Source organism: Molothrus aeneus, chromosome 12, assembly GCF_037042795.1.
Source record: "Molothrus aeneus isolate 106 chromosome 12, BPBGC_Maene_1.0, whole genome shotgun sequence".
Taxonomy (NCBI): Eukaryota; Metazoa; Chordata; class Aves; order Passeriformes; family Icteridae; genus Molothrus; species Molothrus aeneus.
This window is the reverse complement of record NC_089657.1, coordinates 17,006,041-17,021,536: the sequence shown is the minus strand read 5'-3', so window position 1 is coordinate 17,021,536 and position 15,496 is coordinate 17,006,041. Positions and strand designations below refer to the sequence as shown.

At 47.1% G+C, this 15,496-nt stretch overlaps 1 protein-coding gene across 2 annotated transcripts in view; it reads right to left on the bottom strand.

Annotated features, from left to right (window-relative positions):
* Positions 1-15,041, bottom strand: part of BSN (bassoon presynaptic cytomatrix protein) — a 67,285-nt gene extending 52,244 nt beyond the window's left edge. Inside the window, exon 1 of one of the 2 annotated variants that reach the window (XM_066558391.1) lies at positions 14,669-15,041. In XM_066558391.1, the coding sequence (XP_066414488.1) occupies positions 14,669-14,968 (300 nt within the window). In that variant the 5' untranslated portion in view covers positions 14,969-15,041. The remainder of the gene's footprint in view (positions 1-14,668) is intronic. The other variant, XM_066558392.1, reaches the window with a different exon arrangement.
* Positions 15,042-15,496: the final 455 nt, after the last annotated feature.

Here is a 15,496-nt window from a genome sequence, read left to right as displayed (position 1 = left end):
CAGGAGCCTCCGGTCCTGCTCACTCATTGTCTCCTGCAGAACTAAAATAGCAGCCTGGGAGGGAGCAGAGGAGCTCAAAACTTTCCATTCCCTGGTACCTCCCGCCCAAAGAAGAGGAATACATGAGGCCACGGGGCTCCTTGGGGCGTCATGTGCAGCAGCGATGCAATTCACAGCTATAATGCTATAAAGAGCACAGGCTCTCCCAGTAAACAGACTTGTAACAGATCAATTTAAAAGCACCCAGTTTCCTATTAGTAGCACAGAATAAAATCATCCATTTATTGCATGGCTCACATTTATTCAGCTCTGAGTGGTCCCTGTTGTAGCCTTGCTCATGAGCTTGCAGCTCCTTTGGGAACCCTCCTGGACAACTACAGCAATGGGAGATAATGGCTGTAGCTCAGGGACTAAACTAAACACTGTTGAATATTTAAAGGTCCTTTCACCCCCAAACTTTGCACCACCTTGGCAGCATCAACATCTGAGTATAGCACAGCAGTGATGAGGGCAGAGAGGAGCGTGATCCTCTGACCCATGTGTCTAGGATGGAAGGTTTTAAACACTAAAAACAATTCTGGTGCTGGCATAAACAGCCCAAAGTGTTTTCAGAGACAGGGTTGCAGACCTGATGTTATGGTCTCACACCTTCTCCAGACTGAAGGAGCCAAGTTAAGTCTAATTTATCCTGGGCTAGTGTGTATTTACGAGTGAAGCCACTGGAATGAAAAACTTGTGTGAATGAACACATCATAGTGGATCAGTGCATCAAAGCAGAGTGTATCTTCTGCCTTTCTTTTTTTCTTGTTGTTGTTATTCTGGATTAAATATGTAACAAATGCTCTTGCAGAATTTAGGGCCTGAAGATAGACAAGCCACTGCACAATCTTTTTACATACCTAAACAGACTTAATTGCTCAATTATTCCAGATAAACACGATAAGTTGCCTGTCATGAATAATTTATAATCCAGCTAGCCACACAATCTGTGAAACACAAATCTATGGCTGCAGCAAAAGAAATGCAAGCAGATGCCAAGATCCCAAGACACCTTTCTGGGTACTAAATGCTGATGAAAGGAGCAATAGGCTGCCCAGGGCAGGTTTGATCTTCCACAAAACCCTTTGGACAGCCCAGACCTTCATCTGGGTTATTGTTGCTGAGAGGATGCAATTATTAACAAATGAAATAGGGACAAAGTATGGGTGTGCACCTTGGAGGAGACAGGCACAGCACACACCCCCTCCTGTTGATGGTCTGGACACGGCTGGGTGTCCCATACAGCCCTTCCTGGGTTGTACTGGTTTCCCCAGGAATTGCATCAGATGATGGTGATGAGCTGCAGAGCCGCAGTGAGGCAGGGCAGGATGAAGTGCTGGAGGATGGAGGCCCACAGGGCCAGCCACAAGGGACAACACTCAGGGTGCCAGGGAAGAGATAAGGGAAGGAAGGAGCACTGCCAGGGGGAGGAAAGGTCCCATCCAGCCAGAACTTACCATGCTTGGATAGGAGAGACCTGAGAAGGCAACCTGGAAGGAGTCCAGAAGGAGGGTTAATCCTAAACCCATGACAAAGCCATCCCAGGCAGCTCCCTTCCCACAGCAGAGGGGAAATGAACCAGGCAGAGGGGCAGGCACCAGCTCCTGGCTCCAGTGACCCCAGACAAATGCAAGGGGCTTTCCCACGGGGCTCAGGGCCTTACCACAAACCTTGAGCCTCTTTATGACTCTCTGAGAAGCAGAGGAGAGGCACTGGGTAGATTTCCACCAGCCTGGGCACCCCTTCCCAGAAATAGCTTGTCCAGTCACTAGTGACCTAATTTAAATAAATTACATTAGGTTTTTTGTGTTGGAACTCCTTTCCCAGTCCAAATATACCTGGACATCCAAATACACCTGGCATAATCACATAAGTCATCATCTACTAAATAAAATTTACACAAGATTCTGCAAACAATTAGTTTGCATAGATACCTGTAAATCCACATCAATTTAATTGGGTTTTTATAGCTATTATTTAGCCTTGAAGAAGGGGCTACTTCGCTGACAGCCAGTCTACAAGAGCAATCACCCTGTCATCAAAAAAAATAAAAGCTAGTTGCAAAGCAAGATTAAAACTGGTCATTCAAATAATGATTTGATGAGAGTTGGAGTTGTTCAGCCTAGAAAGAGAAGACTCTAGGGGCCCCTAGAGCCCCTTCTAGTACCTGAAGAGGCTACAAGAGAGCCAGAGAGGAACCTTTTACAAGGACAGAAAAACAGGGAACAGCTTCACACTGACAAGAGGGCAAGAATAGAGAGGATATTGGGAAGAAATTAATTACTGTGAGGGTGCTGAGGCACTGAAACAGGATGACTGGGCAAGTTGTGAACTTCCCATCCTTGGACATGTTCAAAGCCAGGTTGGATGGAGCTTGGAATTACCTGGTTTAGTGGAAGGCATCCCTGCCCACAGCAGGAACTGGAATGAGATGAGCTTTAGGGCCCCTTCCAACCCAAACCATTCTGGGATTCTAGTCTATGATATTTTGCTTGCTGAGCTGAGGTCAGCATTGCCGTGGAGATCTAAACCAACACACCAGAAAGGTGAATAAACTCTTAATGAAAAAGAATCCTGTTACTTGAAAGATTGTCTTTTCTGTCACAACCCAAGCCAAAATTTGAAGTGACCCCATTCAGGAGCTTTCTGCAGCCTTCCTGAATGGGGGTCCACAGGATTACCATAGAGTAACCTGCTTAGGACACCTCAGCACAACTGAAAACCCTGGGCAAGCTTACAACAAAAGCCAGTTTAGTTCAGCTCAAATAAAGGGTCAAGTACTCAACTGCAAGACTACAAACGGCTACAAAAGAGAAAAGCACTGCAATAGAAATCACTCAGGTAAAACACCAAAAATATTGCAGAAGCAAATGCTCTTCTAGGGCTCCTTAGCTTTCCTTTGAAAGATCTCCAACAAGCAGCACACAGGCAGTGCCAGCTGCAGTGCTCCATGTCCATCCAGACAGCAAGAAAACTACAGAGGAGCAAACTGCACGGTTCAAGCTGATTTCACCCCGCTTTGATTTGCTCCAATGCCAATCAGAAACCCCTTCTGAAGAGAAACACTAAAACTTGTTGTCATGCCCTGGCTGTAAAGCCAGGTGTAATCACCACGGGACTGACTCTGATGACCCACAGGGTTCATTTTATGCAGGTGAGATAGCAGCAGTGACCACAGCTCCCCTCACTTTCCAGGGTTCAGCTGGAGAGATCTTGCCTCTGATTTTCAAGTATCATGCATCAAAATACCCAGCTGAACAGTGGGAGCCAGGCTGACTGAAAGCAATCAACCCCAAACTGCCTCAAACCGGGCAGAGAAGGCATGGATTGGCCAGCAAGCAGGAAGCAGCAGGATCCATGCACCAGGAGGGAAAAACATTTGATATCCAAATAAACACCACCTTCCCATAAGCTTTTATCTGCCCACAGCCTTGTCTGTTGGCGTGGGCTGACTCCTGGCACACTGCAGAGAAAGAAAAGGAGGAGCAGGTCTGAAGCACGGGGTGCAGCAGGCGTTGGGATGCGGCACAGCACGCGGTCCATGGGGATGCTGCTCTTTGGTGCACAGTGATCTACTCCTGCAGGGAGAGGCTCCTGCCATGCCAAGATCTTTGCTTCCCAGCAGGATGCAGGCTGGATGGCACTGGACAAGTGCCTGCAGCTGGAAGACATGGGAAAAGGCATTGGATGGAGAAGAAGGGTGACCTAGGGTAAGAGCTTGAGCTGGCCAAAATCATTAGGAAGGGCACAGAAGCTTTCAGTTTTTACTGTAAGAGTGACATTGCCCAATTTTGGCTCTTGGTTGGAGATCCCTCAGTGCAGTGGAGCTCTTCAGAGCTCTCCAAATGACATGTCATTCAAAACCATCAGATCATGAGACTTTTTTGGGCAGAATTGCAAAAACCTTACATCCAGGATCTGCATAAAGCATTATTATTCCAACATTTCTCCCTGGTTTCAAAAGGGACTTAGCACCTGAAATTAGTTATATTTTGGAAGTTGCTGGATTTTTTTTAATCCTTCCTAATTCAATAAAGCAGTAACAATTGTCTGCTGAGAGCAAGTAGTGGGATCCCCGAAGCAGCTCAAAGACAGATGGCAGCAGCAGCATGCCTGTTTGGGGATAGTTCTCAAAGCACTCTCCAATTTGAAAGCCACAATCATATCAGTTGGAAAATTAATATGGCAGGTCACAACATAAGGTAGAGTGTGTAAAAATAAATTTCAGGGCATTAGCTGGCCTGGGCCAGCATCTCAATATTGACTTGGTACTCCAAGAAAAAGTCAGGATTCATGTCCCAGTCTGCCAAAGGTCCCTTGAGCAGGTTGCTGAGGAGAAGATGACAGCACCATGCATGGGGTACAAGGGCTCACTTTAACTGGGCTTCACCTTTTGGGATGAATCCCAGAACTGTTGGTCTTGCACTAATATACTGTGCTCCATCAAATACTGAGAGTATTTGCTTTTCTCAAAGCTTGAAAGGTTTTGCAATACATAGAGTATGTAGGCAAAACAGAGGCAGGTGAACCCAAGGACAGGCCTCCAATAAGTATGCTCCTTATTTCAGAGGAATCCAGAAAGACAGGTAATTCAACTCTTTCTCAGGGCCCCAGAGTAATTTTAACACAGACCACTAGTTTTTAGCCAAACCTCTCCACTAGACCTGGTATTTTATCTAGTGGGCATCATACTGAAAAGAGAGGTTCTCAGCGGGAAAGGGCAGCAATCAGTGCCTTCCAGGAGATCAGGACAGGCATGGGATGTCTTGTGGGGAGGAAGGGCAACATGGTATACCTGAGAGAACAGGAAGGTCTGAACAGAACCACTGAGCAGCTCAGAGCCATGACAAAGCTGTTTTTGGAGGAACCTCGTATTCAAGGAGTCACAGGGACATGCCCTTTAGAGCTTCTAGGATATTCTGAAATTAGAGGGGAAAAAACCCCAAAACTAAAACCCCAAGGGGAGCTCCCACTCCTAGGTCCAAGCCCAGCAGTGCCCCACTCCATCCCACCCAGCTGGTTGCTGCACTACACGTGCAGCCCTATATGTTTGCATCCTTAGCAGGTTTTTAATGGGGAACGCTTGCTGATCCTGCGATTCCTGCAGAGCTGAGCTACGAGCAGTGACAAGCTCGTTTGCTCTTTGGGGACAGGGCTTCAAATAGCTGCTGGCTTGTGGCAATTAAAAGGGGCAGAGCACTGCCTGCGACTCCGGCAGCCGCGCTGTGACTGATGCAAGCGCCGGCTGGAGCGCTCTGATAAGGACGTTGGATGATTCAGAATAATCTGGGCTTTGCTGAACAGATGAGCCCGAGTGTTTGTGCTTCTGCTTCCGTCTAATGGGAATACTGGGCTGTGCTCATCAGAAAGGGGAGAGGGTGGCTGGAGGGAGGAGGGTACCAGAACTTCCTCTCTGTAAGACTGGTGGGCACGTCTCTCCTGTCTGCTGCTCAGGTCTCTCTTCCATGGAGGTCTCCAACTTGAGGGTCTGGCCAGTTTGCCCCCTCAGCTTGGATATAGCAATGGGGTGGCAAAGGAGCTGGGGAGGGAGCAAAAAGTCAATGTAAAAACTTCTCATCCTGAAGGTTTTTTGCAATGCTGCTGCACAAACAGCTGGGCTTGATTAAGATACAGGAGATGCGCATCAAAGTGGGCAGGGCAGGGAGCAAGAGAGGAAGGGGAGGGACACACTTGTTGTTCTTCAGTCTTCAAAAACAAATTATAGCTGGTGTAGTACTGTGTTACATACATGCCTTAACTCCTTCTGACAAACCTTAAATCTCACCAGCCTGCTGCATAGTCTACTCCCATTCCATTAAGATCACATTTTGCTCTCTGGATTTCCAGAGCCATTCTAACAATTTGGCTTTGATTTACTCAAAGGAGAAAGCCATGCCACCGGCACAGTCTATTTACAACATAAACTGACTCCAGAATGGAAATATCCCCCCTTCGGCTGTCCTTGATCAAAAGGTTTGTAGCTGAGATAAAACACCATTTAAATCAGAGTTAAAATAGTCAGTTTTCATAGTCTGTCAGCACCATAGTCTGTCACCACCATCCTCAGATCTGGGCTGTCCAGGAGCACAGCTGCATATCATATCTCTGAAAAAAGCTGGGTATGGCAGGAGGGTGAGGTCTGGGAGCAAGGCTTGAATTAAGATGGTGAGAAATACCTCTGCAGGCATGGACTGCTGTTCCACAAACACCTCACTGCATACATAGGACTGCTTTCAGAAATCTCTGAGGCTTTTCAGCCCACCACACTATGTAAATCCCTTTTTAGCATCTAAATGTGACCATGGCCAAGAGACAGGACCAGGAAGAAGCAAGGTGGTTCATTGTGGTGGGAGCCCACACAGCTCTAAAAATAGCACTGGTGATCAGCTAAATTCAGGTTACAAGAGACACTGACAAGATGCCACCACCTCTGTCTTTAAGCACCAAAGAGACCTTGTATGTCACTATAATTCAAGGTGGGAAAAGCCATGTCACAACATCTCCTGTGCTGGGATTCTCCCACTGGGCACCTCTTGCTGCACCAAAGATGCAGACCTGGGACAGCGCCGTGGGGGGGGGTGCAGAGTGGGTGCTAAAGTGCCTGACACCCTCCGTTACAACCACCCTGCTCTCTGCAGCTTGTAGAAAGACCGTAAATAGGAATGAATTCAGCTAGGATTAACTCAATCCCCATCAAAGCACTGAAAGCTCTTGAAGTTTCCTCCTAAGCGCTCCCCGAGGCAGCGCAGCGTTCCGGCAGCAAACACACATCACAGACCGGAGCGCACAGGCGAGGGCTGCACAGCCCTGCGCAGCTCCTGCTCTCGGGGCTGCAGCGAGTGCACCAAGAGGGAGCTGAGCGACTCAAACACTGAGAGAATTCACACTCTCGACCGGTAGGAAAACCTGGAGCAGCACCCGTGCGAGCAAAATATCCCCATCCACCACCACGGGCTGTAAGGGATCTTATCCCTCTGCCCGGGGATGTTCAGGGGCAGGGAGGGAAAGCACGAAGCTGCCACAGCAGAGCTCTCAAAGAGACAGGGAGCCGCTGACTCGGTACCCTGCTCCACTATGGAAAGCTTGACAGCCGCTTCCGATTCTCAGCTGGCTTTTCTTTTTAATGATGAAGTGATCTGGGAGTTGGAAGCCAGAGGAAAACCATGTCTCATCCAAGCAAACAGCTTGTTGTAACTTAATGTACCGAGGGAAGGAGGGCGCGGGGCGGCGGCGCTCAGCCCGAGCGGCTCGCCGGGCTCGGCATTTAGCGAGCGGCGGAAAGGAGGCCACTTCCCATCCCTCGGGAGGGCTCCTCTTCACTCGCAGTTGTTTTAATTACCCCTCTGCACCGCAGCATCGCTCCAGCCTGCGGGAAGCCACGCTCTCCCGTGCCCTCCGAACAATTTTAACATGTCACCACAGCCCCTGCTGTGTCCCCGCGGCTCAGCCGAACCTGCCGTGAGCGGAGAGGACCCACCCTGGGCAGCACCAGCCCCCTCAGTCACCAGCAAGCGTTTAGCAGAGATCTTCTTTGACATTTTCTGCCAGAGAATTTTGCATTATTTGAATCATCCACGCAGAGCACAGCAAAAGGCGGCACATTGGGAGAAACAGCCAGAATTACTCATGAGCTTTTTCTTTTCATGGGCTCTAACTTAAATTGTGATCTGTCAAAGAGATGAGTCGCACGTCATTGTGAATGGCTCCTGCTCGGGCTGCAGCAGGGGCCAAAAAGGCAAATAAGCCAATTTTAAGTAGAAAGGCTCAGCAAGAGCAAGTGTGCTACTCTCCAGCTCCATTTGAGTTGCTTCATTCAGTGTTAATCACCTCATTAAAAAATTAAAGTCCACCAAGGGATAACAGACACATCCTTCACTGCAATGCTGCAGATACATGATGGAACACCTGGTGTAGGGATAAAGGGATTAAGAGGTGAAGGGCAACGGTGAGGAAGGACTAAAACATGGCAAATATGCATACACATACAACCTGTTAGTTCAGGGTGATAAATCTCATGTTCCTATCAATATTTTCTCACCATTAAAAAATCCACAGAATATTCTGTGCAGCCACAAAGAGCAGATTTTTAGTGCCCAGCTCACAGGGTGCTCTTGAGGAGAGCTGTAGGGCAGAAAGCACTGGTCCCACCTGCCCATGGGGCAGATGCTGACCTCAGACACTGGGATGGAGCAGCCCTGTGGCAGCAGATGAGGCCAAGCATCCCTGCCCAGGCAGCTGCAGCCCAAATTGCTGTATCCTTAGGAGGAGGAAGCAGGCATGCCAAGCCCCAGCTCCTGCAAACAGCATCACCCACTGTCCATGCAGGTCACTGCTGGCTGAAGCTCTACTAAAAACAAAGAAAAAACTGGAATAAACACACATCTCACTCCTATTGCACAGCAGGATCCAATGGAAAATTTCTCCCAGATCTGCAACGTAATGCCAACGACAGATTTATTTTTACAGCTATATGGTGAAGGAGGATGATCTCAAAAGACAAATCATTCTAAAATGGGCAACTTGACTCAGCAACACAGGGGTCTGGCTGAAAATAGGGTACAACCTACCACATACATACACAAAAAGCTGTCTAACACCACAGCAGAACAAAAACACTGCTTGCCCAAGGGTGTCCAGGGGCTTGATCTGATCACAGGAGAAAAAAACACACCTCTGAACTTGCTGACAGGTGAACACAAGGAAGGACAACTGCTGACAGAACCAGCCCCACCTCCCCAGCTACCCACAGACACCACAAGCATGACACCAGTGTGAAATGCCCCAAGGGATGCTAGACCAGAGAAACATTTATTTTTCAGACTCAACACCTATTCTTTAAAATGAGCAGGAACTATAACCTCTAAACAGAGCCTTGTGTTTATCCATGAGCACAATAATACAGGTGCAGGACATGCAGGAGATGCAGGACCACACATGTGCCAATGGCTGAGGCTGGAGGTGCTTCATGGCCAGGAAAACAAACACTTGCTGAGGTCCCAAGGGCAGGAGAAAACCCTGTTGGCTTTGCCTTGTTCAGCTAGAGAAGAGACTGTGTAAACGTATTATCACTGTCACATTTTATCCTCTGCCATTCCTCCCGTTGCAAAGAGCTACATCCAACATGGAGTGGATGCACCCAGAGGAAACTCAGAAATTTAGGAAATGTCACGCCAACATGGCCCCATGGCTTTTCAATAAAGATCCAAAGAGGTGAAGAACACTTTGGTTGCTTGAAAAGGCAGGGAGAAACAAGGGAGATCAAATTTCTCACAATACTCATGTTTAATTATCTATCAGAAAGTAGATCCCTGTTTCCATCCAGTCCTTCAGTGCTCAGCCCTGGGTGAAAGCACTGATGCCAACAGGGATTCTACCCACACTTGCACAGCATCAGAGACCTGTGAATGTTTGGATGTTGAATGAATGACAGGCAGGAGAGGAGAGATGGGGATGAGAGGAAGAGATGGGGATTCACTGCCATTAATAACAAACATTGGTTTAATGTAGAACTGATAACCCCTCTGGCCTGCTAAGCACAGCTCTTGCCTTGCAGGGTTTCTGAACCAGTGGTCACTAGTCAAGCCAAAGCCTCCTGCAGGGTAAGTAAGATAGATTGGGCCCCTAACTCACAAATATGCTGGGTTTTACTGAAAACTGGACCAACATGGTGCAATATGTGAAACTGGGACAATGAACCAAATGAGAAATGGGGTCCTTTGAAAGCAGTGTAAGAAGAGCTTCACAATTTCAATATTTGAGGTTTTTCAGTCACTGCGAAATGACTGAGGTGATGCTGTGGGCAGGCACCACTCTTGACAGTACAGCCAGGTTGGAAAAGGCTTTGGACCACAGACATTCCTCCAGTGCCAACAAGCCCCACTCCTCCCACCAAAGATGCTCTGCATTGTGTCACCCTTCAGCTTCCCCCAACTTCTTTTTTCCACTTTACCCAAATTTTCTTAATACTACTGAGCAGAAAACCATCTGCTGTGAGGTTATGACAGGATAAACACAGCCCTACACAATGTTCACATTATTTCAGTCTCATCTCCTCAGCTGATGGTCTATTTTCCATTAATACAATTTAAACATTTACTTAAAAACTTTAAATTATTTTTGTGGCTACCTCCTCTTGCTACAGATAACTCAAGAGGTGTTGAGAATTTTCTTCCCCTGTCAAATAACCCTGACCACTGTTGGGAAACCAACCAGCAAGTTTTTAATTCTCTTTAAGACTTTTTACGTTTAGCTTGCTGAAGGTCCGTGACCAAAGGTTTGTGATGAGCTTACATGGCACAGAGCGTGCAGGGAACAGATTTGCTCTCAAATATTTTAAATATTTCATAATTCATTATATTCATAGCATAAAAAGTACAAAGAACTTCTTCAATCTCCCTAAGTGGAGCTAAAAACGTGGGGCAGAACTGAAGTTTAACAATTATAAGTCATAAATAAGGGCACAAATACAGCAAATATAATCAAAACAGCTCGGGGACAAAAGCAGGGCCTTCAAAAAGAAAGTAATTTGGTAAAGAACACACATGTATAAACATGTTCCTTTTATTCAGGGAGGTGCATCTGAATATTTATGAAACTGCCTCTAATAAACACTACTTCAAATTGAAAAAGGCACAATAGAAATGTAAGGCAGACAAGAAAGGTTTCCTGTAATCCCAAGTGGTTCAAAGCAGACCTATTAGGCAGCCAGGCATTTTGAGTTTCATTTCAGCTCTAACTAAAGCACACGTTTTAATGCTGTGCTGCTGCTCTTGATTAAAATCAAACTCAAGTTCCTCGTGTTTTTGGTTTAGCGCTTAGGATGGTGAGAAAACAAATTAAAAGAAACGCAACAAATTTTAAGAGAAGACTGAAGAAGAAATTAATTTATCAAATTAGCAATGTGCAGTAGCACTTCAAAACCCCAGAGAAGCAGAAAGGATGCCTGCAGGTTACTCCTTATGATACCAAACAGAGCAAATCCAATCAGATGAACATGCTGCTGGATCAGTCAGGCGAAAGCCACAGGAGCAGCACAACAAAGTGAAAGATGTATAAAAAGAGGATTTTCTAAACCTATTGTACTGGTTTGAAACTGAGCTATTCCCCCTGGAGGAGATGACAGCATCACTGGTATGGTCCTGCAGAACAAGCTGTCCAAAAACACCCTCAGAGACAACACAGAGGAAAAGTAGAAAAAAAGTTTTAATGAGAAATTAAAAATCATACTAGAATGTGAAAGCTGCAATGTTGCACTTAACACATCTCCATTCAAAAACCTATTTTCTGCACAGGACTGGAAACAAACTGCTAGATTTTAGCACGTTATTTTAAAACTTGTTGTCTTTAATGGTGCCACCATTGCTCCCTGCTTGATAATTCCCTTTCCTTGCTTAAAATAACTGTCTGTGGCAAGAGCACTGACCTTCAGGAATAAGTGAATGAACAAGGAAAGCAGCCCACCAGCACACGACCAAATTGAAAACGATGACAGCAGCTATTTCAGGGCACGGGATGAACAGAGGGAACAATATAATTATCTACATGTAAAATATGAGTGACACCAGCAGCAGACAGGAACTTCTGTTTGCCCAGTCTTGTGAAACAAGAATGAGCTGCTGTTCAAAGGAATAAACAGACAGTGAAATAAAAACCCAAAAAGAGATTTTGTTTTTCTCAGCAAGTGATCAACTCAAGATGCCACAGAAGCTGATTGCTTCGTCAGCACAGAAATTCATTACTTGCTTTTAAGATAAAATGACCATCAAGCCAAACAAAAAGGAATAAAATAACAGCCAAAGAAAAATAGTATTTCAAAGGGAATTATGTGCTTCTGAGGAGAAGGTATTACTGAAGTACAAAGTGAAGGTGTTGCCGTCAACCCTCCTCTGAAAAGTCTGCTCTTGGAGTTGAAAGTGGCAAGACAGGGCTTGATGGATTACAGCTCACACACTAAGTCTATTATTTTCTTTAAATATATATTACGAAAAGCTATTTTATGCTATGGATATATATACAAGTAAAAGACTAATGAAAACAAAGTGTTTATACAAGATTTATACCCCAGCTCTCAAAAAGGTTTGAGAGATCATTATGCCAAACCAGCCCTGCGGCTCCTCCCTCACCATGCCAGTGGTTTCTGGCAGTTCAACAGATTGCACAGGAGAGGATGTACCAAGCAAAACACAATTTTGGTTTTCTTGGGTTTGATTTTCTTAGAAAATGTGGTATTTTTGATGATTTAATCCTGCTAGAGAGCCTTGAAAGCAGAAAGAAGTCACAAATTCGTATCTACTGCAGCACAAAGTGGCAGTACCAACTATACACACGAAAGTAGATTCATAAAGAAATGCAAATAGAGAACACAACACCTCATGAGCAATGCTGTGCAGCCACCCTGCAGCACCTGCTGGGTTGGAGGGACCAGACTGTGTGCATGTTTTCCCTGTGAGAGAAGGCAGTGGAGCAGCTGGGCCCAGCATGACCACCCTTGGAAGATTCCAGGACCCAATGGGGTACAGCCCTGAGATCCCTTCTCTGCTTGCTGCTTTGAGCAGAGGTTGGAACAGGTAACCTCCAGAGATCCTTCCCAACCCAGCTCCCACCACCAAGATAGAGAGCACCCTTCCAGCTGCCTCCACTACCCCCCAGTAACAGCACCAGGATGCTTCAGGCACCTCTCTGTGTGACTCTGGAGTAGCAGCACAAGGAATGATGTTGAGGAAAATGAGTCACACTTCCAACAAGGCAGCAACCACTGCTGCTCCCCCAGCCAGCCCATCACACGAGCTGCTAACATGAGCTGCAAACACTTCTCTTGGACAACTGTTTTCATCCCCAAGCTCCCACAACGACCTACTTACAAGTCATAAGGTTGCTTGCTGCTGAAATGCATATTAAACTCAGGACAGACCAAAAAAACAACCTCTTTTTCCATTTCAGGTCCAATTTCTTTTTATTTGAGGTTTTAAAATGCTCTGCAGTCAAACACATTTCTGAGGGCACAGAGACCTAGAGATGCCAAGAGCAAAATGGCCTAGAGCAGCTAAGCAAAGTCTCTGTGCACAGACATATTTTAACATTGGCATCTGCAAGAGAGACTCGGGGTAGAGCCCACTGTGGGTAAGCTCTTGGGGCAAAGCAGAAGAGACAAGACCAGAAACTGAGAAACCGTTGCATTTTTATTTTGTTATTTCCTTGTTAACTGATACTGTTCAGAGAAACTGGACAACTTTCAAGGCAATGCTTGGACACCAAATAATGTTCGGCAAATCTAATTAAAGATGAAACTTATAAGCAAAACAGGAAAGCAGCCCATGGAATTTCTTTGCAGAAGCCTGAATTTCCATCTCAGGGCTCTTTATTAAGATCTGAGACCTTATTCAGACCTTTGCAGAGGTAAATACCTGTGAAGTAATATCAGGAACCAGCTAATTATGCATCATTATAGCAGGGGTATCTCCTTCATGGGGCAAGACTATTTACAAGGGCATGTCGTGACAGGACAGGGTGGAATGGGTTCAAATTCAAAGACAGTATGTTAGACTAGATAAAAGGAAAAAATTCTTTACTATCAGCATAGTGATGCACTTGAAAAGGTTGCCCAAAGAAGCTGTGAATGTCACATCCCTGGAAGTGTTCAATGCCAGGCTGGATGGAGTTTGGAGTAACCTGGTCTAGTGGAAGGTATCCCTGCTCATGGGAGCAGGCTGGAACTGCATGATCTTCAAGGTCCCTTCCAAAACAAACCATTCCATAACTCTATGATTTCTCCATCAGGATAAAGGACTGCAAGGCAGGAGTTCCTCAAACAAGGATGTTTAGACACTGCTGTGTCTAGCATCAGGAGCAAGCACTGTACAAAATGGCTACTAGCAGTAAATCCTGGGCATCCAGGGGGCTTCAGTGCCTAAATCCTGTCTTATCAAGCACTGGAGTGGCACAGTTGCTTTTCAAAGTGCAGCTTTAAGTTTCTGTTTTAAGATCAGAAACCCCTGTGGTTTGGCTCTTAACAGCTGAAAAAACCATCCAGTCACTTCCCACCCTGTGTGGAGATCTGCGACCTGAGAGATTGGCACAGGGAGCCCCTCACCTCAGCCAGCCCCAGCACCCACCTCCGGCACCGCAGCCGGATCCGCCCCCAGAGCCCAGAGCATCCATCTCACACATCCCACGGTGGGAGCGCTCCTCCCCCGGCCCTGCCGCGTGTTGTGCACGACTCCTGGCGCTTCCCTCCCTGCGCCGAGCGTGAGGCTGCTGGAACCCACCAGAACCTGCTGTGAGTCAGGGGCTGAGACACTCCTCACCTCAGCCTGGAGTGCAGCCCCCTGCTCCCCTCCTTGCTGTGGAGTCCTCTGACTCCGGGACAATTTTGACAATGGAGAATTCAGCCTGTTTTGGGGTCTCAACAGAGACTGAGCCCTGGTAATCTACCAACCCCCTTCAACTAATTTATCTGCCCCATTTCATCAAAGCTCACATTATCACAACTATTCCCTTATTACCAGCAGAACCTTTGCTCCTGGTGAATGCTTAGTAGCTGCTAAAAGCAAAGGTGCAACTTCTGTGCTTGGAGAAAGCAAGAACCCACCCGAAGCAGCCAGGAGGCTGCATGAGGAAGAGGAGGCGTTACCTGGGTGAGGTGCGGGTTGGGGTTGAAGCCACACTGGTTGCAGACCTTGCTGTGACACTGAGTGCAGGCATTGAAGTTAGGCTGGCCGGGGGAGGAGGTGAGCTCTGTTGTCTTGCAGATGGGGCAGAGGGTGCTGCTGGGGAGGGGGGCGATCTGCGGGACGGAGTAGGGAGAGGTGGGGGTGCTGCCCCGCTCCGGTGACACCGAGGGAGACCTCCCCGAGCCCTGGCTCCTGGCGTCCACCTGCAGCGTCCTCCGCGGCCCTTCTGCCGCCGCTGCAGGCTGGCCCCGGCCCCGCATCTCCCGGGGGCTCTGGGAGCTGCCTGCAGTCTGTGCGAGGGAGGGCGATGCTGACCGCTGGCCCCCGGCCTGCTCCAGCTGCTCCGGTCTCCTCAGCGTGCTGAAACACCATCAAAACACACAAAATAAGCCCAGGTTTCAAACATTTGTATGTCAGTTAATGTAGAAAACTGCTACAGCACCCTCTCCCCCTCAAAATCCCAGCTGAGCCAAGAAGGGATAGCAAAACCCCACTGCAAACCATGAAATTGCTCAGATCAGCAGAAGGATACATGTTACCTTACGAAACGAGGCGCGATTTCAGCTTTCTCTTATATAACCCAGCGGCAGAGATGCAATTGAATTACTCGGTGTATTCTGAGTTGAACTTTAGTCAGAAAGTTGCACATAAAAACGTGCGTGAGAAGTTTGAGAAGCTCAGCCTCCTGCCAGCCAGGGCTCCCAGCGCTTCTCCAGCACAAACCCACTGGAAGAGGCAGCCGTGACTCTGCCTTGCAGCCTGCAGGGACACGACCAACACGCACTAAA